The 23,564-nt window shown below is 35.2% G+C and overlaps 1 protein-coding gene and 1 non-coding gene across 2 annotated transcripts in view; one reads left to right on the top strand and one right to left on the bottom strand.

The window, feature by feature from the left end:
* ACADL (acyl-CoA dehydrogenase long chain) overlaps positions 1–12,258 on the top strand; it is a 35,043-nt gene extending 22,785 nt beyond the window's left edge. The window contains exons 9-11 of the mRNA XM_045559519.1: positions 5,934–6,061; positions 8,150–8,236; positions 11,923–12,258. Coding sequence (XP_045415475.1) covers positions 5,934–6,061; positions 8,150–8,236; positions 11,923–12,016 — 309 coding nt within the window. The 3' untranslated portion in view covers positions 12,017–12,258. The remainder of the gene's footprint in view (positions 1–5,933; positions 6,062–8,149; positions 8,237–11,922) is intronic.
* A 2,741-nt stretch (positions 12,259–14,999) lies between these two features.
* On the bottom strand, positions 15,000–15,061 carry LOC123644223. The gene has a single exon (XR_006737043.1). It is a non-coding gene; the product is annotated as a U7 small nuclear RNA (small nuclear RNA).
* Positions 15,062–23,564: the final 8,503 nt, after the last annotated feature.

Consider the following 23,564-nt stretch of genomic DNA (forward strand, 5'->3'; position numbering starts at 1 on the left):
AAGAACAATAGAGAAAATTAGTTCTTGAAAGAAAAGTGAGTGAAGGGGGCATGGAGGTGTCTAAGGAGAGCAAGGAAGGTTTGAAATACCCTCTTCAGAGTGAGAATGAACTAACTGAAGAAACACAGTCAGCCTGCTGGCAGTGTCGAGGACCCAGATGAGGTTAGTGATCATGAATGTATAGTGGTACCTTCTGTTATTTTGCATATCAGCTTTCCTATAAGGGTTTAGCTGCCCGGGTATAAACACAGAGAAGGTAGATAATTATGTTTATGTAAGGTTGGGTTTTGCCAGGAAGTTTAAAGTATTTGCAAAAGAACCCAGTGTATGGTGTCCACAATCACCCAACATGTCAATTGTTAATAGATTTTAGACCGTCTAGTTTCTTCTTAAATGAAGGGTTTATAAGCAATGCATTCATCAAATTGGTGAAATATCTCACCAGGAAAATACCCTGGAGTTGGAATACTACTTAAAAAGTTTTAAGTAGAATGACTTTGGCTGAAAGGCTTTGTGAAGGGAAAGGTAGAAATGAAACACCTTGGAAGCTTTTCAGGACCAGCATTATAGAAATTCTGTTTAAGTGTGGCTTAAGTCCGAGTACAGCTACTTGAATCTCTGTAGTCTAGGCAAGTTGTGTTCTCTCTCAGAAATGTTCTTCTGTTTGTAAAGGTATGAAATATATTTGATTTGTAAAATTATAAAATCTTACTATTGTGAATCTTAAGATTTGTAAAATTTATTCACAAATAGAAATATTTTCCTATTTGTGAATACTATCAGCGGCTACCCCATAGGGTTGCTGCAGTGATTAGATGGGATAATGTACAAAAAGTGCTTGGAATATTGCCTAGCAAAGTAAGACCTCATTAAATTTAGCTTTATTATTATCTTTCCCTTATGTAATGTCTTGTTTTATTTTCTTCCAATATAAGGGAACCTTTAATCAACTTTTTCCTCTTGCTCCTGATCTGGACCATCTCTATGTCATTTTGGGAACTATTTGCGAAATATATGATCATCAAACTGACTTTTCTCCATCCTGAAAAAAAGTCTTTACAGCCTAACTTATTGACATAACAGACCTAAAACAGTTGTTCTGAATTTCTATAAATTAAGCACACAATCAAAAAAACGTTTTAAAAAACAGTGTGATTTGACTTGCTTAATGTGATTTCCTTAAGAGGAAGGATGTTATACTTTATATTCCTTTTCATTTATGGATCACTGATTTACACATATCAGTGGTCCTTTATGACTGACCTTTCCCTCAAACATTTAGAAATGTTGGGGATAAGGGGGTGCACAGTGATTGGTGGTGTTACTTGTATAGTGCCTTGGAGGACAGTGTTGTTAAATGTCCCATAATTCTGAAATAGCTTTTTACTGCAACTAATTGTCTCACTCAAAATACCAATAACCTCCCATCGAGAAATACTGATGTACATTATGTATTCCTTTTTGTTTCACTGAGTAAGTACATACTGATTGCCTTGTAAAGGTTATGTACTGGCCAGGCGTGGTGGCTCATGCCTATAATCCTAGCACTCTGGGAGGCCGAGGTGGGCGGATCGTTTGAGCTCAGGAGTTCGAGCCAAGCCTGAGCAAAAGCGAGACCCCGTCTCTACTAAAAAAAATAGAAAGAAATTAGGTGGACAACTAAAAATATATATAAAAAATTAGCTGGGCATGGTGGCGCATGCCTGTAGTCACAGCTACTCAGGAGGCTGAGGCAGTAGGATTGCTTGAGCCCAGGAGTTTGAGGTTGTTGTGAGGTAGGCTGACACCATGGCACTCTAGCCCGGGCAACAGAGTGAGACTCTGTCAAAAAAAAAAAAAAAAAAGGTTATGTACTCAAATGTAATTTGATAAGTATGACTCTGGAAATATACACTGTAGGCTCCTGACAATATGAAGGAAGTGATACAACTTTCTCAACTGTGGCCAAAGTGGAATCAGTAGCATTTGCTTCTGAAATCCAACCACTACCACTTTCACATCAAAAATGTTTATTAGAACACTCATGCCTTTATTCTTATTCTGGATACTATAACAATTGAACCAAACAGAGATATTTTCTATCCGTTTGGAAATCTACATTTCCTGTGTTTATGGACTTCTTATTAGATTATAAGAAAGATAAATATACTACTACTCAGATTGCCTGAATGACACAGAAAGCATGTGATTATACATTTAACCATGAAGGAAGTAGGAAATTGGTCTATACTGTTTTCCCAAAAGAAATAGTTTTAATCCTTCCTTTTCAACACAAGTGTCATTTTATTGTTGCCTCCTTTCAATAGTAGTTCACTGAAATTTCAGTAGGTGGCAGTAGCATTCTGCTTCCACAGGTACATCTATGCTAGCTAGTAGTGTTTTCCAAATATATGTATATGTTCTAGGATTTCTGAGATTTCTTTTAATCTTCCTGTTTTATCTAAATAAATATCTTTGAATAATATTTTCATATTTCAAGCTAGGAATATATTCAGAGAAGATGAATGACTATTCATACCAACACCTATTCTATAGCTGGGTATACTACAGTCCTACCTATTCAGTTGAAATAGAAGATCTTTAAATGTTACATTATACTTAGCCAAATGTCATTTTATGACCATATAACCATTCATCTTCCTTGTTCTTTGTTATCCTTGAATTTTGAACATTTTGGGCCTTTCTGACCATTTAGATGCATGTCACAAAATTTATTTTCCTTTTTAGAATAGAGACCTACCATACTGATGTAGCAATAGTTATGGGATTTTTTAAAAAATCTATAGTTTCCAAAGTTGATATCAAGTCTCATGATTTTCCATAGAATAGATAAAAACATAAAATTCAGATGGTAAATAATAATGGCTGTCATTTTTTGACTACTCCCTATGTGCCAGACACTATGCTAAATGAATTATTTCATTTTTTTCTCCACAACCCTATGTAAGTATTTTAATTATCCTCATTTTACAGGTAAGAAAGTTAAGGCATAGAGAGGTTAAGTAACGTGTCCCAAGTTACACAGAATCCTAACTTCATACACTCCTAACCCATACACTATTTTTACTGCCCAGAAGTTTAAAGTAGATGGGCATTTTTCCTTTTCTTATTTCCTTCACCTAGTGGGCAATGAAGTGAAAATGGAATGTTCTTTTCTAATGAGAGCTCTTGGTTAGTCATTTCCTATGTGGTATGTGTTCTTGACTCTAAGGGCACAAAGTATTAGGGACAGGAATAGGAGAGGAAAAAAAGTAGCACTTCTTCCTTCCATGCCTCCAAAACAGGAATATCCAGTTCTTAAGACCTTGAGCATGGAGTTAATTAGCTATAAAATTAGGTAGCAAACCTAATTTGTTTTATTTTATATTTAAATAATAATATATGGTAACATAGCTAATGGTGTTGTTTAAATGAATACTGGGCTAGATAACCTCTCCAAAGTGTCTTCCAATTCCATAATTCTGGAGTTCTAAGAATTTTGTCATTCAGAAGTCTGAAAGAGACTCTATCCAGTCCACTTAGTAACTTCAGAAGAATTTTTTTAAGATGCTATCTGCAGGAATATCTATTAGTGAATATTAATGACTTAAAAATACTGCTATGAACATGTTGATCACTCACAAAATATGTGGTACAATTATTAGCTGCCATTCATTAAGGTGTGATTTCAGAAAGCATGATGCAGTGTCTGTGGTGAAGAGCAAAGACCAAATCTATTTAGTAATACCCAGCTCAACACCAAGAATACGTAAATATTTAATCTCTTTATCCCCAGAGAGTAAATTATATACTCTTGGAGACATTTTCTTTCAGACCTCTGGACCTCACTGAATGCACTGAAGCAAGAATTCTAAATGACTCTATCCTTGTCTGAAATTTAACTTCGCCTTCTAAAAGCTCCCAGCATTCACCTAGAATAGCACTTGTGTGAGAGAATCAGGCTTAGAGATCTTGATTCTCTCATACTGTACATAGTGCATAAATTCTCAGATGTGATTATCATGTCAGGTCAAAATTATCTTGAGACTTGTTAGATCCCCCTTGTTTTCCAGATGAAGTATGATAGTGTCATCGAACTAAGCCAGGAGTAGGCTTAGAATTCAGCTTCAGGGATTTTCATGGAATATATACTCATCTATTTTCAATATATATAAAAGATTATTTTCCTACTTTTTTCACTTCTTGTGAACTTGAATGTGTAGGGTGGGAGTGGGAAACTTTGTGCTGATTAAAGGGTAGAAATTTGGCCTAATTAAATATATAATTAATAGAAATGGAGATAGGAAAAGTAAAAGAAAGAATGAGAGAGGAAGAAAGTTTTGATGTAACGCAGCTTGTTCAGAATTAGAGGCCAGGAAACAGAGATGGAAGGAGTTTGATGCTAGCCTTCCTACTGCTTGGTTTGGGTATAATTAGATGCTAGTTACATTCTCTGTTTCTAGAACAGGGAAAGACAGTTAGTTGGGTTTTTTGTCAGTACAGTAGTTATATTGATATCCTGTGAGAAATCTGCTCCTCAGAGCTCCTACTCCACCTAACACATCCTGGTCTTGCCTGGTCCTGGGTCTTATTACACTCCATTCTATTCTTTTCCAGAAATGCTAAGTAAGAAAACTGTCCCAACTGCCAGTGACACTGAAAGATTCAGTTTTATGGTTTGAGAATTGCTATAGCCAGCAGTAAAAGCAGGCCCAGCATCCTCTGAGGTTCTAGCCCTGCAATCCTCTTTTGAGAACTCAATTGTGGCTTTGGACTTGCCAGTGCATAGGTGAGATGCACTTAATTTCTAGTTTGAGTTTCACCGCACCACCTTTGTCTTTAACGTCCATATTTATGACTTCTATTAGCCACAGTGAAGGTCTGTCTCACTCATAAATTCTGCAGTAGTATGATCAAAACTGTGTTTCCATACGAATTTTCACAAAGAAGATAGAGCCAGTTGACCATATCCAGGCCTTGGACCTAAGCAATCTACCAGAATGGGGTGTACTTTTGGAGACTACCCAAAGCAGGAAGCCAGTATTTCAAGCCCACGCCAGTTTCATGAAGGAGGTTTAAGAGTCAGTGCCAAAGAGAAGAGATGTAAACTCAAAGTTCAGGGTGTGAGAGCACAGTGTTAGTTAGGAATGAAATAAAACTTGACTGAAGTGAGAGCAGTCAGGAACTATTGATGGTCTAAATGGAATGATTTCCAAAAATACTATTGGTTTTCCATACCCCGCAGAAGGAGGCAAGTATGTAGGTATATTAACCTTGACAATTCCAGACTATTCAGTTCGAGTTAGAGTCTGTGCCAGACAAGCAATTGGAGGGGTGGAAGATGTTGCAGAGTACTAGACTTTGATCTCTTGAGTGCTCTGATTCCATTATTCTCCTATTGCATTCTACAGATCTAGATTAAATACTTTGCAATATAAAATAATGTCTAATAAATATGTATGTGTTTATGAACAGATAGAACCCTCTTGTCCCTCCAGCTGTTAGAAGCAGAATTGGGAAATGTATGTAATTTCAATTTCATTAATAGAGAATAAATCTTCCAGGATTTGGTCTCTGGAGGAAAATAGGTGTTTTCAACAGCTGTACCTAAAAAACCGTACCACCAGATGGTGCTCACATATTAAAATCATGCTGTTTGTCAAGTAGTTGCCCTTAATGCTCTAGATTTTAGAATCTAAAAAGAGATTATTTATGTATCTATCTATTTTTGCACCTTTTATTATAGTACAATTTTCCTTAACACTGAAATATAGTGAGTTGTAAATTTAAGCTGATTTGGTAACATATGCTCTTTTTATGGAGGGAAAACCCAGTAATTTCACTTTTGTTTTGCTCTAAAGATCTTTTATTATATAACTTTTGATACGCTAGGTGAGTCAGAATTTGTACTTCTACCATGCTCATTTTTTTCTTTTATTTCCTTTAAACTCAAGACGGTACAGCATAAACTAGCGGAATTGAAAACACACATATGTGTAACCAGAGCTTTTGTGGACAGCTGTCTCCAGCTGCATGCAACAAAACGTCTGGACTCTCCCACTGCTTCCATGGCAAAATATTGGTATGCGTGCTACAGTAATTAAAATGTGGTGTTTGCTCAAACCGTTATGAAATTCTGCCAACTCTACGTTCAGCCTTGAGGGTCTTAAAGGAAGAGGCTGTGTAAGTGAAAAATAAAAGTAAGGCCCAACTTTTCAAAAAATGCTGAGAAGTCCCATCAAGCTTATTTATAATGTGCTAAAAATTATTCAAATTGGTATTTAATTCTTAACTTGCTATTGAAAATCAAATATTAAGAGTAGGATAATTAAAAGTAATTAAGTAGGATGACTGATTAGTTTATACAAGTAATGATTTCATTTTAAATTATCTAAAGAGTGTTAGCATAATGAGGTTGAAAGAAAACAGTAAAACTTAGGAGTCTTGGGATAGAGTCCCAATTCTTTCATTAAATAACTATAATTAAGCTTAATTCTCTCTGGGAAAACTTTTTGTTATCTGTGAAATGACTAGGTTGGACAGGATTTTTCTATTTAAGGTGTTTTCCAGATCTAAGAAAAAATTCTTGAAGAATTTACTGTCCCATCAAAAGTTGCACATGCTCTATTAAGTGAAAGTAGAAAAAGTGTTCTATTACATTTAGAAAAACTTTCATTTGAATTAAAGATGATTAGCAATGGTGTTAAAGATGAGTTAATTGAAAAAAGACCCCTATAAGGCTTTTGTATATTTTGAGACTTGAAAACATACAGTTTAAATCAGATTCTGGAAGTGGATTTGGTTTCTTCTATTTAAAAACAAACATTCTCACATCTCATTAGCCCAAAACTAACCTAGAAAAAATTCCTGTCATTATTCATTAACTTGTGTTCAGTTCAGTCATAAGAAGAAGAGGGGAAATATTTGGTGCTTTATGTAATGATTCCATAATAATAAAATTTACAGGTTGAAAAGTAATGTTGAACTATTGAGAACTTGCACTTTTGGGGGAGAATTTTTATATTTACATTTACGAGTTCTTTTGACTATGGTGGAAAAATGTATAAAAATTTTAGATATTTTTAGTAAAAGAGGAGTTTGGATAGCTGTTGACCTCATTGTTCTTTGAAAACATGAGGTTTGTGGACATACTGGTATGTCTCATTGAAGCAGAGGAAGCAGCTAGGTATAACCCAGTAAATATTTCACTAAATACTTGCCAAATACAAAAAACCCATCAAATTCCAAATATTATTGTCCCCAGAGTCTTGTCTGGTAATATTAATAATTATATTGTTAATATATTTCTTAGAAACATCCTCACTTGTCCTATGGTTTGAGTTAAAAATTATTTTAAATAGAAAAATGTGTCTATGTTACCTTTGCTTTATGTTTTCTATTATTGAAAAACAAGTAAAAAAGAATTTTGAACTAACTTATATTTTTATTTTAAGATGAATAAAATCCAGACCAGTTAGAAATGTAATACAATCAGAAAATAATTTTCTCAAGTACTTCACATTTTTATACACACACACACACACACACACACACACACACACACACACACACATTTCAGGAGTAATTATCCCCAGATATTTTTGTTATAAGTTACCTATATATGATGGCATGTACTTTAATAGTCTACCCTCTTAGGTTTTCACTTTCACCTTCAATTTATTTCTGGAAAGTCAGAACCCTAAAATAAATTTTTTATGCTGAATTTCAGAACTGTGATCTTCAGGTAGAAAGTGACATCATTGGAGAAAAAAGACATGTTACAAAGGCAAAAGGAACTGGAGGACTGAGTAATTTAGCTCATATAGAAAATCCAAATAAAGACCAAATTCATGTCTTTACTATATCCTTTTCAAGCCTAAAATAGCCAAAACCTAATAGTCCGAGTTTTCTGCCTTTTGTTTCTAGCCTTACCAGAAACCTAGCCAGAAATATGATTGATAAAGAAGATATTCTTTATGTAAAAATTCTCTTGTAATTTATTTCATATGTAATTTTTTTCATCTTGTCTGGTTGGCTAATATGCCATTTTAATTGCTTGTTAAATGTGTACATTTAAATAATCATAAATATTATAGTTTCCTGATTGTGAAACACCTCATGGAAATCCATTTTAAATGTTCCTTTTCTGCTCTTTATTTTGATCATCTAGGGCATCTGAGTTACAAAACAGCGTAGCTTATGACTGTGTGCAGCTCCACGGAGGCTGGGGATATATGTGGGAGTACCCAATTGCAAGGTTAGTATGGTGATTCTGTTACACTTTTCTTAATGATATGAAGAAAAAGGAAAATTTCTTTACTTTATACATCAAATATAGGGGGGGAAAGGTGTGAAATCTTTGCAGTTTTCAACTGACTACAGATAGAGTGTGTTCAAACAAAAGGAAGCATCTTTATTGTATTGATTCATCACTAGAACTTTATCATTTTTAAAGAAAGTAAAGAGGCTGGGCACAGTGGCTCATGCTTATAATCCTTGCATTTTGGGAGACCAAGGTGGATCACTTGAGGCCAAAAGTTCAAGACCAGCCTGAGCAACATAGCAAGATCTTGTCTTAACAAAAAATTTTAAAAATTAGGTAGTTTGAAATATTTTCTCCCATTCTGTGGGTTGTCTCTTTACTTTGTTGATTATTTCCTTTGCTGTGCAGAAGCTTTACCTGGTGCATCTCTGGTTGCCTGTGCTTTTGAGGTATTACTCAAGAAATTATTGCCCAGCAAGAGTGGGGAACATGTGGCCTTCTAGATCCTTGAGTGCAGCCCCTGCACCAAATCCAGACTTCACAGGATCTGGGTAGTATGGACATTTTAACAATATAGATTCTTCCAATCCATGAGCATAGGATATCTTCCCATTTTTTTGTGTCCTCTTCAATTTTGTTCATCAGTGTTTTGTAGTTTTCATTGTAGAAATCTTTCACTCCTTTGGTTAAGTTTATTCCTAAGTACTTTATTTTATTTGTAGACATTGTAAATGGGATTACTTTCTTGGTTTTTTTTCAGATTGTATGCTATTGTCATATAGAAATGTTACTGATTTTTGTATGTTGATTTTGTATCCTACAAATATACTGAATTTCTAATAATTTTTTTGCTGGAATCTTTAGGTTTCTCTAAGTGTAAGATGATATGTCTATAAACAATGACAATTTGACTTTTTCCTTTGAATACCCTTTATTTCTTTCTCTTGTCTGATTGCTCTAGCTAGAACTTCCAGTGCTATGTTGAATAACAGTGGTGAAATCAGGCATCCTTGCCTTGTTCCAGATCTTAGGGGAAAGGCTTTCAGTTTTCCCCATTTAGCATACTTGCTGTGGGTGTGTCATGTTGCACCTCTTTTTATTGTATTACATATAAATACTCTTATCAGTTTGACTCAGTGCCAATTTGTAAATAGTGTCCTCTTCCATATTTCTTCTTTCCCTCTTCCCATAGTCTTTTGCCTCAGTAATCTCCCCATTGCATTTCTCCTTATTACCCTAGAAAGTATAAGTTTCCTTTTATTTAATAAGCAATATTTTCAGTATATAAAATTTTCCCAGGGAAATTTTTGATTTATATAGAAAAGTCCAGTTTAGTTCTGAATCTGAAAATAAGGATGTTATGGGCTTCTAAAAACTTTTTTCTAATTTTTATTTTAATATAGAATATCTAAAGGGAAACATTATCAAACCCATATTCAAACTAGCAGCCTTTCAAATTTATCATTTTGGCAGGCATAATTGAAAGTATTTGATATGGTTATAGTCCTTAATGAGGGAAATAAACATTTTATTAAAATTACATTAAGAACAGAAGCTATGTAATGGCTCAATGTTTGTATAGTTTAGTTCAGGTTGTAAGACATTAGATAAAAAGGAGGCAACCATCTAGATGGTTTAAGATTAGAATGTCGAGTAATCCTTGGTCTCTGTTTCTTCAGAGTCAATTCCTTCAGGTCAGTAGCAAGCAAAAAGTGTAGCTTGGTGGCTTATTTGACATCCCTGGTTTCTGTCTGAGAGACTTACATTCCCTTTAAGAAACAATAATCACTCTTCTTGGCCAGCTTTTTAGTTCAAAGATTGTATGAATCTAGATTACCATTTCTCTCCCCATATATTACCTAATCCTAATATCTCCTAATATGAAAAAACCAAGTTAGACACATTGAGAAATATGTGGATGTAATGTGCAGACTTCAATTTGATAGAAAAAATCATTCTCGTTGTTTTTCTTATATCTCCCAGATTAAGCTACATTATTTGTTTATATTTCTGGTACTGAGTCTTGGTTTTACAGATAAAAGAGGTGCTTTTTTTTTTTTTTGCTTTTTTGTTTTTGTCCATTTTTAATCACTGGTCTTCAGCATGTGGGTTTATTTCAGTCTTACACAGGCTTAGGCCTGTGAGAAGTGAGGTTTAAGCTTTGCCATTTGAAGATTTCTCCCCCATGCTAGGAAGGCCAGCCTGAGACAGAAAGCTTCACTGCAGTGTGGTTAAACATTTCTGCTGCTGCCCTTCTCTGTTAATTTTAGTTGATGACTAAATTTAATTAGTAACCTATAAAAGGTCTACTGATCTCTGTCATTACCTACTCCACTGGAACTTCTTTAATGTGGAAAAAGAAATGCCCATCTGAGTCCAAAAATGTCTAAAATTTGAGATTACTGTAGTTGGCTGAAATGGTAGGTGGGTCCTTGAAATGCAGGTGCTGGATTTCGTGGGGAACAACAGAATCTGTTCAGAAAAAAATATGTTTGAAAACATAAATGTCTCTAGCTTTTAAAACTTTCATCAGAAAGTACTGAGATTCTAAATATCCTTCATAATACAGTAAATCAAATCAGTAAATATTTACCAAGTGTCCATGTTTGCAAGGAACTCTGATGCATATGGAGAAGAATAAGTCCAGAATTGGTCATGTTCTTAGAGACCTGGCACATTTAATTTGTCCTAAACAGTAAATTTTTTAAAACCCAGATTTTATACTTGGAAAAAAAAAACCTTTGAATTTTGTCCACTAAGAAAGTCCAAAGCTCAATAACTAGCCCTAACTGCTTGGGTCATGGCAAGTGCTGTGATACAATAAAAAAGATACCTGCCAAAGAGGCAGAATATCTCATCCTCATTCCAGTCTGCCAATTGTCTGTTAGTGACCATTAATTAGTAAATGTATTAACTTCTCTGAACCCCAGTTCCTTTACCTGCAAAACAATAATAATATTTATTCCCCAGATCTCAGAGCTGAGAGGATAAAAGGAGATGAGAAAAGATAAAAACAGCTATACAGTGGCATGTTTGCTATCATGGTTATCAAAAGTGAATCCCTGATGATATTTTTTGTAGGTTTTTTGTAGCAATGGACTCAGCCACTTAGTATTTTAACCCTACACATCACTGGAATGACTTTTAACTATTTCTAAAAAAATACTTGTTAATTTTCTGGAAATAATATTTTCTAAAGCATTAATGCATACTTTTGGTGGCGATAGAGGTGGCGGGATCTAAGGGGATGCTGGAAAGTATGTAAATTCTTTTCTCTTGTTTTCTGGATGTAAACTTTTTTAGATAACATTAAAGAAATAAGAAACTAAGACATTCCATGCATTTCTAAATCTCAAGCAGACTTTTTAAGAATGCTATTATATGTGCTGAATTTTACAAACAAAGTTAAATCAGATGAAACATAAATGTTAATTTGACTTTGTAATCTCTTGAAGCAAACTAAAACAAAACTAAACTTATTATCAATATCTTAATAGATTGTTTACAATTATACCAATCTAGGATGAATGCTGTACTGGAAAAATGAGTAATTTATGAAAGATTTTTATTGTTTGCATTTCATTAAATGAATGCTTTAATTAATAGTTATCTGGTGAGACAAAATTTACTATTTCTAATATCTTTCATTTATTCATTCAATCATCTTCTGATTTATCCAGAGCTTATGTGGATGCCCGAGTTCAGCCAATCTATGGTGGTACCAATGAAATAATGAAGGAGCTGATTGCAAGAGAGATCGTCCTTGACAAGTAGACATCTGCCCACATCCTGGAATCCTATTACAGTTAATCTGGTTTTAAATCTACTCAAAATAAAATATAACCTGGAAAGAAGGGGAAACACTAAACATGTTTTTATATACTCTCTCTATAAAGGAAGAAATCAAATATAAGATTGACACAGTGGAAGGAGAAACCTTTGAATCCAAAGATTCTAAAATTCTCCAATATAAGATTTAATTTTTTATATAATTAAAAGGATAAAATTTTTCTGAATCTAAATGCCTTAGTGTTTCATTTATCTCTAAAATTCTAAAAAGAATAAAATGCTTAAACCTTTAAAATTGAGGCAGTAATAATTTAATGTTATACTAGAAGAACATTAATAAGATAGCACATTGACTTTTAAAGGGAAAAATAAATAGAATGTAAAGTCATGTCAGGCACCTTTTGCTCCAAATTCCCTATAACAGTGGTTTTTACCACTCTGCCCTAGCCCGCTGTTTTTAAGCAGTGGAACCCTTTCTTCAAACAAAAGCTTGTGCAGAATATCTCTGTGAAATGCTGCTAAGTGAGGGGCTGCTCTGAGTTGAAGCAGGAAACCTTCCTACCGTATTGCATCAAAACCCCTAGGACTTACTATTTGATCCAGCAATCCCATTATTGGGCATCTGCTCAAAAGAACAAAAGACATTCTATAACAAAGACATCTGCACCCGAATGTTTATAGCAGCACATTCACAATTGAAAAGATGTGGAAACAACCCAAGTGCCCATCAATACATGAGTGGATTAATAAAATGTGGTATATGTATACCATGGAGTACTATTCAGCTATAAGAAATAATGGAGATATAGCACTCTTATATTTTCCTGGATAGAGCTGGAACCCATTCTCCTAAGTGAAGTACCCAAGAATGGAAAAATAAGCACCAAATGTACTCACCATCAAATTGGTTTCACTGATCATCACCTAAGCACATTTAGGAATAACATTAATCAGGTGTCGGGCAGGTGGGGGAGGAGGGGATGGGTGTATACATCCGGGAGTGGGGGAGGCAAGGGCAATATACGTAACCTAAACTTTTGTACCCCCATAATATGCTGAAATATAAAAAAATAAAATAAAAATAAGTTTCTTAAATATTCTAAAAAAAAAAAACAAAAAACCCTAGGACCCAACTAAGCATTTACCTAATCCCAACCAGAGGATGCCATTGGCTCTCTCAACTACTGACACCTGGGCTTTGATAGATTTCCATTCCAATTTCATTTATTAGGAGAACACAGAATTATCTCTCATTCTTTAATTTCAAGATACTGGTATATTTTATAGCTATAAAGCACATAAAAGTAAAGTGGCTTTTATTTTGCAACAGTGTAATATATTTATTTATTTAACAAATACTTTGTGTCTTCTGTAAACCAGGCTGTTAAAAATACCATGAGGGTAAACAAAACTGGCAAAGTCACTGCTAATAAGTGAATAAACAAATAAGTAGTAATAAATAAGGTAAGAAGTAAATAAGCAAACAAGGTAAGTTCAAATCATAAATGCAATAAAAGAAATAAAGTAAGCATTCAAAAGTGGAAAGTGAAGAAATGACATTTGATTTGAGACTTAAAAGTAATTATAAAAAAATAAACTGCTAATTTAATATGTAACTATCATTTCAGTACTTGTTTATCTTTACATATAGTAGTGAAATAATGAATAAAGTAGCTTTAAAATGGAAGTAGATGTATTCTTGTTCAACTTAGAAAACTTAAACATTTTATTTGGTATTATTGATATTAAACATTTTTTTTGAAAAAATACAATCATTACAACTGGACAGAGCAGAGGGAAGGGAAAATATTTTCATACCATTCTTTCCTAGAATTACACAGCTTTAATTTGCTCTTGTGTGGTTGTCAGCTTAGGTTCTTTCTCATATGCATTAAATAACCATGCAAAATAGATTAAAATAAATTCTCACTAGATATTATTGTATTTGCAGCTTTCATCTCCCTTCTACTACCAGGAAGTGATATCCACAACCCCCCTTCCCCCAACACAGCCCTTTCCCTTCCATTCCCAATCTTGAGGGAAACTAGATTTTAGGAATAAAACATCTGGGGGATAAAAAGTAAGTTAGCACAGTAGGAAAAGCCTGCTGTGTAGAGGTGGACAGACCTGGAGATGACCGATGACTGCCATTTAGGAGCCACTGAAGGAAACGTGGGCAAGCTGTTTAACTTCTCAGGATTCTTCCTGGTGCAGATGACAAAAGAAACCCAATTCAAACCATCCTAAGCAAAAATTTGGTTGCATTGGCTTAAAAGGATTGTGGACTAGCTCATACAGTGTGAAGAACTGTAACAAGTAGGGTCTCAAGGGCCTGATTGTGGGACTTAGAACTGCCCGCATTTATGCTATATCCATTTATTTGTACTTTTCTTTGCAAAGTGGCCTAATGGACACTGTAGGAGAAGTTTATTATGAGTCCTGTAAAAATGACCTTGGGGTGCTTCAGGCCTGCATCCTTCAGTACAATGTCATTCATTATAAGGTAGAGGAGGAATGCACTTCGGTTGACATTCCCACGAGGAATATGTGGACTGGGGGAAGCAGTCCCTGAAGCAGAGCGTGGTATTACCAAAAGAAAAGAAACAGAAAAGTCTACTGGGCAGACCTAAATCTATCTCCATCTCTTTCTCTCCCTCTCTGCCTCCACCCCCGCCCCCGCCCCCCCCCCCCACACAGTGATTACAGTCCTCTAGAGCTAGAAACAGATTCTAGTAATTTTTATACGGCAGAAAGTGAAACTATTTCTAAGGTAGGATATTCTCTTGTGGTGATCTCTGGGATGTTTTCTATCTCTTCTAAGCCAGAAGTTTTCTTTATCTTACCAACTTCAGTCTTGTTTCCTACCCCTAAAAGAAACACGTATTGTATCATGGGCTTAAAGCTGAAAGCAAAAAATTCAGAGTGTACTTCTTAACCTTTCATTTGGTTTTCATTTTTTTTGGGGGGGAGGGGTTTTCCGGTAAAGACCAGAAAACCTGCTAGACAAATTCTAAAAGACATGTAACACTGGTTTTCGTTTCTTAAACAGCTAATCTTTGTGTTTTGCTTGTGTGGCTTTGATTGTTGTCCCCTAGGGAGGGAACTTATCAGCTGTATCTCACGCAGTGCTGAGTGCTCAAGAAATGATAAATAATAATAATGCTCAAAAGAACAGGCTGGACCAACACAGCGAGAAAGCAACACTGTGTAAATATTAATGAGAATTTAAAAGCCTGAGCAATTTTGTTTTTTGGCTGAGATTTTTAGGATCATAATTATTGCTTTAAAATTATTCTTGCCCTTTTATTTATTTGATGGTATCATTGAAAAATGTTTTGATTTGCTATTTTAAAATCTAACTCTGCAAATCTTTACTAATCTAGTAATTTTAGTAGTTTATTGCTCAAAGTGTAAGATTTCTAGGAGACTGTTTTCTTCATGTCAGTATTAATTTTGGCACACACAGCATTAATTTATTTAGAGTCATTGGAAAGATTTGACATCGAGATTGAGACCAACTGTAGGCCTGTGTCTACTGGTTTAAAATAAATGTTGAAAAGAAGTTCTACTCTATTTTTTAAAATTTCATTTTCAGGAAAAAATTATTAAAGACTTCAAACATACTAAAAAATAGAGTACTATATAATGAACCTCTAGCTCCGACATTTACTAATCAATCTCTCCCACTTTTTTTCTCATGTACATGGCAAATTCCAGGCTTAATGCTACTTCACACACAAATATATCTCAGAATCTGTATCTAACTGATGAAGTTTTTTTTACGTAGTCACAAGGTCACTATGATACTTTAAAAACTTAAATTTAGCATATAATTCCAAGTTCACATTAAATTTTCCTTCATTGTATCAAAAATGCCTTTTGATTAGTAGTTTGTTCAAATCAGGATCTCAACAAGGCCCACAGATTGTATTTGGTTGTATTGTCTTGTAAGTGTCTTATTTTATAACAGTCCTCCCTTTTCTCTTTTTTGCTTCTTTTTACAACTTTTATGTTTAAAATTAGCATACAACATTTTTGCCCTTTTTGGTATACATACATACAATAAAATTACCTTTTTTGGTTCTCTGGATTTTAGCATGTGTAGATTCATGCAACTACCACCACAATCAGGATACAGAAGAGTTCCATCACCCCAAAAACTGCCTCATGCCCTTCATAGTCAACCCTCTCCACACCTATAACTGCTGGCACCCACTGATCTAATCTCTCATTTTGAGATGGTTATATAAACAGAATCATATAGTATGTAAACTTTTGAGAATGATTCCTTTCTCTTAGCAAAATACATTTAAAATCCATCCATGTTGCATGAGTCAATAGGTTGTTCTTTTTTAATGCTAAGTAGTATTCCACTGTATGAATGTACCACAGTTTGTTTATTCATTCACCTGATTAAGGACATCTTGATTAAGGTTAAATCTTAACATCTTGCTAAGGTTAAATACCCAGGAGAGGAATTGTTAGGTCAGATGGTAAGTGTATGTTTAACTTTAAAAGAAACTGCCAATCTGTTTGTCCAGAGTGCCTGTACAATTTTGCTTTCCTACCAGCAATGTAAGAGTTGCAATTGCTCTGAATCTTCTCCAGCACTTTTATTTTTTATTTTTGCCATTTTGATAGGTATGTAGTGGTATGTCATCATGGTTTTAATCTGAAATTCCTTGATGTCTAATGATGTGGAACAGCATTTTATGTGCTTACTTGCCTTCTGTGTATTTTTTTTGGTGAATTGTCTATTCAGGCCTTTTGCCCATTTTTTATTTGGGTTGCTTGTTTTCTTAATGTTGAGCTTTGAAAGTTCTTTATATACTCTGTATACTGTCAAGCACAAAGCAAAGCCAGGCTGACAGATTCTGTACCAGTCTTAAAAACAACAGGCTCTTTTTAGACTCAGTTTATTGCTTACCTAGATAGTAAAAAGAAGAGTAGCTAAAGGTGCCAGCTCTCTGTAGCTTTTGTGCAGGGCAACACTGAAACAAAAGAGGCCAGATGACCACAGCAAGAATGATGGGATACGCTATTGCTGAGGAGCCCATTCTATGATACTGCCAAGCAGTTTTATAGCTGCAGGTGTGCCTTAAGGGTGGCAAGGCAGAATGCCTTGTACTGCATCAGGAATCATGAGACAATGACAAACTGTGACATGATCGCCTCTTGGTATAGAGGGGAGCCAGTGAGAAATGGCCTTGGAGCAGCACCTCATTAGCCCTCCATACTTTCGTGTCCTAGGAGGATCACAAGGCATTCTGCCAAGATACAGTTGCCATTCAAGCCTTGCCTGTGTGGTCTTTGTGGAAACGTGAAGTCGTCAGGTGCTGGCATGGAGCTGTTCCCCTATAGATACAAGTTCATTGTTGGATATGTGGTTTGTAAATATTTCCTCACTTATCTGTAATTAGTTCTTTCATTCTCTTAACAGTTGATCTGTCAGAGCAAAAGTTTTAAATTTTGACAAAGTCCAATTTATCAGCTTTTTCTTTTATGGATCATGCATTTGGTATCATGCTCAAGAACTCTTATTTTTTTTAATTTATTTTTATTTTTTGGAGAGGTATGGTCTTGCTGTGTTGCTCAAGCTGGTCTCAAACTCCTGGCCTCAAGCAATCCTCTTGCCTTAGCCTCCCAAAGTGCTGGCATTATAGGTCTGAGCCACCATAACTGGCCATGTCCAAGAACTCTGTACCCAAACCTATCGTCAAGTTTTTCTCTTATGTTTTCTTCTAAGAATTTTATATTTTATGTTATGTATTTAGATCTATGTTCCATTTAGTAATTTTTATAAGGTGTGAGGTTTCATGTTGAGGTTCATTTTTGTATATATATGGATATCTAACTGTTCCAACACCACTTGTTGAAAAAAGTATCTTTTTTCACTAATTGCCTTTGCACCTTTGTCAAAAATCACTTGACTGTATTTGTGTGGGTCTATTTCTGAACTTTGTTCTGTTGCGTTGATCTGTGTCTATCCTTTTGCCGTGGTATTGATTATGGTAGCTTTATAGAAAGTCTTAAAATCAGATAATGGAACTTCTTCAACTATATTCTTTTTTTTTTCAAAATTGTTTTGGCTATTCTAATTCCTTTTCCATTCCATATAATTTTTTTTAATCAACTTGTTTATATCTTCAAAAAAAAAATCCTGCTGGGGTTTTGATTAGAATTTCAGTAAATCTATGGATCCATTTGAAAGGTATTGTCATCTTTACTATGTTAAGTCTTCCAGTCCATGAACAAGGAATGTCTCAATTCATTTTGGTCAATTTTGTGTTTTTTCAGTATTTTGTAGTTTTCAACATATAGATCCTATACATGCTTTGTTATATTTATACTTAAGTATTTCTTTCTTTTTTTTTTTTTGGCAGTTACTGTAAATTATATTGTTTAATTCTGGTTTATAATTGTTTATTGCCAATATAACTGATTGTTTTTTGACCATGCATCCTTTGGTTTGTTAATTAAGCTTTCCTTGCACTGTCTTTTTTTGTTATCAGGTTGATTTGACCTCCTAAAATGAGTTGGGGATTATGTCTCCCCTTTTCTTTAATGCAATTGACTTGTTGAAAAAAACCTGGTCATTTTATTTTGTAGAATTCCACCAGTATTGATTTTCCTGATTGATTTCTTCTAATGGTTTCTATTTATTCCTCTATTCCCCATGTTTCCTAAACTGATAGATCTAGAGGCTTGGCTAAATTCAAGCTCAATATTTTTGCCTAGAAAGCTTAATAAGCAGTGCTGTGAATATTCTATTGTATCATATCATGAAACACATTATATCTATTTTTCTCACTTATAGTGATTCTGAATTGATCAGTGGATTCAGATAATATTAGTCTGATACCTCCATAAGATTCCTTATCAACTTTTTTACCTAATGCTTTTAACATCCATTGATAATTATTTACAAAATCTATTATTTCATTAGAAGTTGCAAAAGATGCTTTTCTAATTTTTTCACTCCTTTTGCCTTTATTAACTTTGATAAAGAAGAAATTTGATCAACTTTTTAGTCTGTGTGTTCTTTGGATCCTAAAGGAATCAGAAGCTGAGACTCAGAAATATAAGAGGTTTATTAAGTGAAAGATAAAAAAGGAAGGAAGTCATATGGGACAGGAGAACAGGGCTTCAGACCATAAAACTTATTTGACAAAGTCTTGCTCAACCCAGTGGGAGAGCTGTGTAGCAAAGACTGCCTATTAGAGGAATCTCATATTGGGCAGAAATAGCCCGCCCCTGGTTTCTCTGGCCTGCTCAGTCACTGTATCAGGACTGCCTGGAAGAGAGTGGCCTCAGCTCAAAAGCTGCTGTGGATCCTAAAGGTATTAGCAGCTGGAGGCTGTCAGATAACTGTATGCCTTACAGTAAAATGGCAAATTCTTTCTTGAAGGGAAATCTAGGAGCTGTACCTCCATGCCTGCCACAGTCTAAAATACAATTTGTAAATAAAAGGCAGAATAAATTATTGATTCTTTCCTTTTATCAATTTTTAGAGTAATGAGTAGGTGCCCTAGCAACTTCCAGTGGTAATGATTTTTTTAATATCAGTAAGAACTCATGGAGTTTTAGAAATTTTGATGTATTTCCATTAATTGCAGTCATTATTCTTTTTGATACCTATATTGGTTTATCTTAGGCCAGTAAGAATCCTTTCAAGTTTGCTCCTATTTTTTTCTCCATTTTATTTTGGGAAATGACAAACATATATAAAAGCACACAGAATAATATAGCGAGCCACTATGTATGGATCACCCAGCTTTGACAATTATCAACTCATGACCAATCTTTAGTCATCTATCTTCTTATACCCACCACTCTCATGCGTAATTTTAAAACAAATAACAGACATCATGTAATCCTGAGTAATTTCTACATGGCCCATTATTTATGATAGTGTCCTTGCTGTCTGCCACAACAAAATCTCCCATTCCTATCATATGCAATTCCTGTCCTGAAGCTGAAAGCAGCTAGATCCCTAAGTTTCCCAAAGATCTCTAGTTTATTTTAGTGAGTTTTAAGCTACTACAGTACCAAATTGTTTTCTTTATTTTACATTCTGTTTTACGAAATCCCCCTTGAAATCCCCCAATTATTTGGATTGTTAAAAATCATATTCTTTCTTCAGTCTTTTCCTTAAATCTAATCTCGCCAGAAACTTACCTTAGCATATCCTAAGAGAAGTTATATTCCATTTTGCAGTAGAAAATTATATCAGAATGTTTTTCCTTGCAAGAAACAGAAAACCCAAACCAAATTTGGCTTAAACAATGAAGGAAGGGCTCACAAAACTGGAAAGCTCAGAAGCAGGGGAGACTCAAAACTGGTTGACTGAACAGCTTAGCTTTGTCATCAAGGACCCACTTTACCAGTTGCTTGCCATCCTTTGTTCTATCATTGATAGTGTAGGACTAATTGTGAAACTGGCTCCTCTTATGTTCATGAGATGGACTTTCTTTTTCATGTCCAGGGTAAGAGAATGCACTTCTGCCCAGAATTTTAAGAATAAGTGCTGAAATCCACTCTCATGGGGCTAGTTGTTCTTTTTTTTTTTTTTTTTTTTGAGACAGAGTCTCGCTGTGTTGCCCGGGCTAGAGTGAGTGCCGTGGCATCAGCCTAGCTCACAGCAACCTCAGACTCCTGGGCTTAAGCAATCCTACTGCCTCAGCCTCCCGAGTAGCTGGAACTACAGGTAGGTGCCACCATGCCCGGCTAATTTTTTCTATATATATTTTTTAGTTGGCCAGATAATTTCTTTCTATTTTTTAGTAGAGACAGGGTCTCACTCTTGCTGGTCTCGAACTCCTGACCTCAAGCGATCCACCCGCCTTGGCCTCCCAGAGTGCTAGGATTACAGGCGTGAGCCACCGCGCCCGGCCTCCTGGGGCTAGTTTTGCCCACCTCTGAACCTAGGGAAATAATTAGGGTCTTCTTTGGGACATGGAGATAGGAGCAGATTTATTCAAAGTACATGAGCTGCATGAAGGGCTAGATTACAACAAGAAAATCAAGAAAATGTTAGGAAATGGAAATTATGGAATAGAAACCAAATAGGCAACTAACAAATACCTACTGTAACAACTGCAAAGTATCCTGGCTGTTGGGTCAGTGCCTGAAGATTGTCACATATTAAATGAGACACCATCTCATTTACTATTTTCGGATTCCCTTGCAATTTGGCAGAGCCATGTGACTAGTCCTTGTCAGTGGATTATGGATGGAAGTAAGGTATGTGTCTTACCCTGTGTCAGCAAATGTAGAGGTGCTATGGACGTGATATAAGATCAAAGCATGGAATGCAGATCCAACATATGGAAAACAGGTGCTCTGGAAAGTTACCTGACCTGCAGCAGACTTTGTGTAAAGAAGAAATAAACTTTTTTTGTAATAAGTCACTGTGATTTGGGGTTGTTTGTTACTACTGCACCATAACCTGGCCCATAATGACTGTTAGAACTTTCATATGTTCTTACACTTGCTACATAATTGAGGAAATAGAACTGGTGTTACAATATATATGTAACACCTTCAGTGGCCCCAAGGAATTGCCACGATGTTCACATTTCACATGAAATGAATGAGAATGTTGGAATACTGTTTCAATTGCAGTGATTTCTGACAAGTATTTCTGGATATACCTGTTTATTTTAAAGACCTATGAGATTAGTGTAGTGAAAACAATGCTTTCATCACTTCATTGCCTTATGCAAAAATTTTCAGTGGTTCCACCATTGCTGAGCAAATATGAGCTTGACATTCCTTCCTTAAATTTGCATCAAAGCCTTCCATATTTTGGTCCAAACCTACCTTTGCAGACTTGTGCACCATTCTTTCTTTTAATTACATCAAAGTGTTCAGCACTTTTTAATACTCATGGGCAGAGCCAAAGAGCCTGAAAAAGGGAATGTATTACCAAAAATATCTTTTAGCTGTCTTTTTGTTTAACTCTCCACTCCCACCCAAACCTTACTACATCTAGCTGACTCTCTTTTAGACATTTTTATTTGGAAACTGGTGGAGACCATTGCCTAACCAACATCTATTGTCCCTTTCTTTGTAATTAATATCCATATACTATTGGAGATGACAATGTATTCAGCTTTGGTTGTATTTTCTAGTCTCCCTTGAAACTAGATATATCCACATGATGAAGTTGTAGTTGTTGAGAAGGACTTCAGGAGAGGTAACTTAGAGGCCTGTTTGCCTTCTGCCCTTCTTCCTGCCTGCTGCCTAGGAAGTGGATAATGATGTTTGGGGTTCCAGTAGCCATCTGGGACCATGAGATTACTTTGAGAATGGAAGCCAGGGCTGAGAATGGCAGAAGAGAATAACAGAAAAGAGCCTGGGTCCCTGGTGACTTTGTGGAGCCGTTGTATCAGTTCTATCATATCTACCTGTAAACTGCTCTTACTACATTTCATTGACTCTTTTTTCTTTTTTTAAAATTTTTTAGAGATGGGGTCTTTCTCTGTCACCCAGGCTGCAATGCAGTGGTGCCATCATAGCTCACTGCTATGACTTGAACTCCTGGGCTTATCATTGACTCTTAAGATGCACCATATTTATGTATCATTCAGGAAAAAAAAACACTGCCAATCAAACTCATACATTATTTTCTTATTGCAGGAACCCTGAAGTCATTCTGACTTCAGAAATGTTAAGCTATGGGAAAAAAATGTGTCTTAAAATCAATTATACATGTTAGAAGATTAACTCTTGTGTTTTTAAGCTACTGTTGTTTTTGCTCTTTCTGATATATTACACACAGCCTATCTTCATCCTAACTAAGACTAGTTTTAAATTTGTCTGCCTGTCTATATTTTGGACTGAAAAACTCCTTAAAGCTTCTGAGTCTACCTTCATCAGGGAGCTCTTGTTTTAAAAATAAACTTTATTGAAGTATAATTCACATATAACAACATGTACTCATTTTAAGTATATGTTTTGGTAAGTTTTGACAAATGCATGCACCCATTTGACTTCCACCATGATCAAGATATAAAACATTTTCATCACCCTTTATACCCATCCCTGTCAATTCTCTCCATCCAGGCCCTAAGCAACCACTGATCTGCTTTCTGTCATTATAGGTTATATTTGTCTTTCTAGAGCTTTATGTAAAGGGAATCATACAGTATTTACTTTCTTTTGTGCCTGGCTTCTTTCACTCAGCATACTGTTTGAGTCTCATCCATGCTGTTTTATATATCAGTAGCTTGTTTCTCTTTATTTCTGAGTAGTATTACATTATACAGATGTACCATAATTTATTTATTATTTCATAGGTGATGGATCTTAGGATTGTTTACAGTTTGGGGCTGTTGTGAATAAAGGTGCTGTGGATATTCATATGCATAGGGAACCATTTTTTATTCCCTTGCAGTCATGGGCCAGTTCTGTCCTCTGTAGTACCCAGCCCTAGTTCTAACAATGTTATAGATGATAAGAATCTTGCTAGCTCCCCCTACCCTTTCAACGGACACTGGTTAGTTAAAGTTAAATCTGTCCTGAGCAGTAA

Source organism: Lemur catta, chromosome 8 (genome assembly GCF_020740605.2).
Source record: "Lemur catta isolate mLemCat1 chromosome 8, mLemCat1.pri, whole genome shotgun sequence".
In the NCBI taxonomy this organism is placed as follows: domain Eukaryota; kingdom Metazoa; phylum Chordata; class Mammalia; order Primates; family Lemuridae; genus Lemur; species Lemur catta.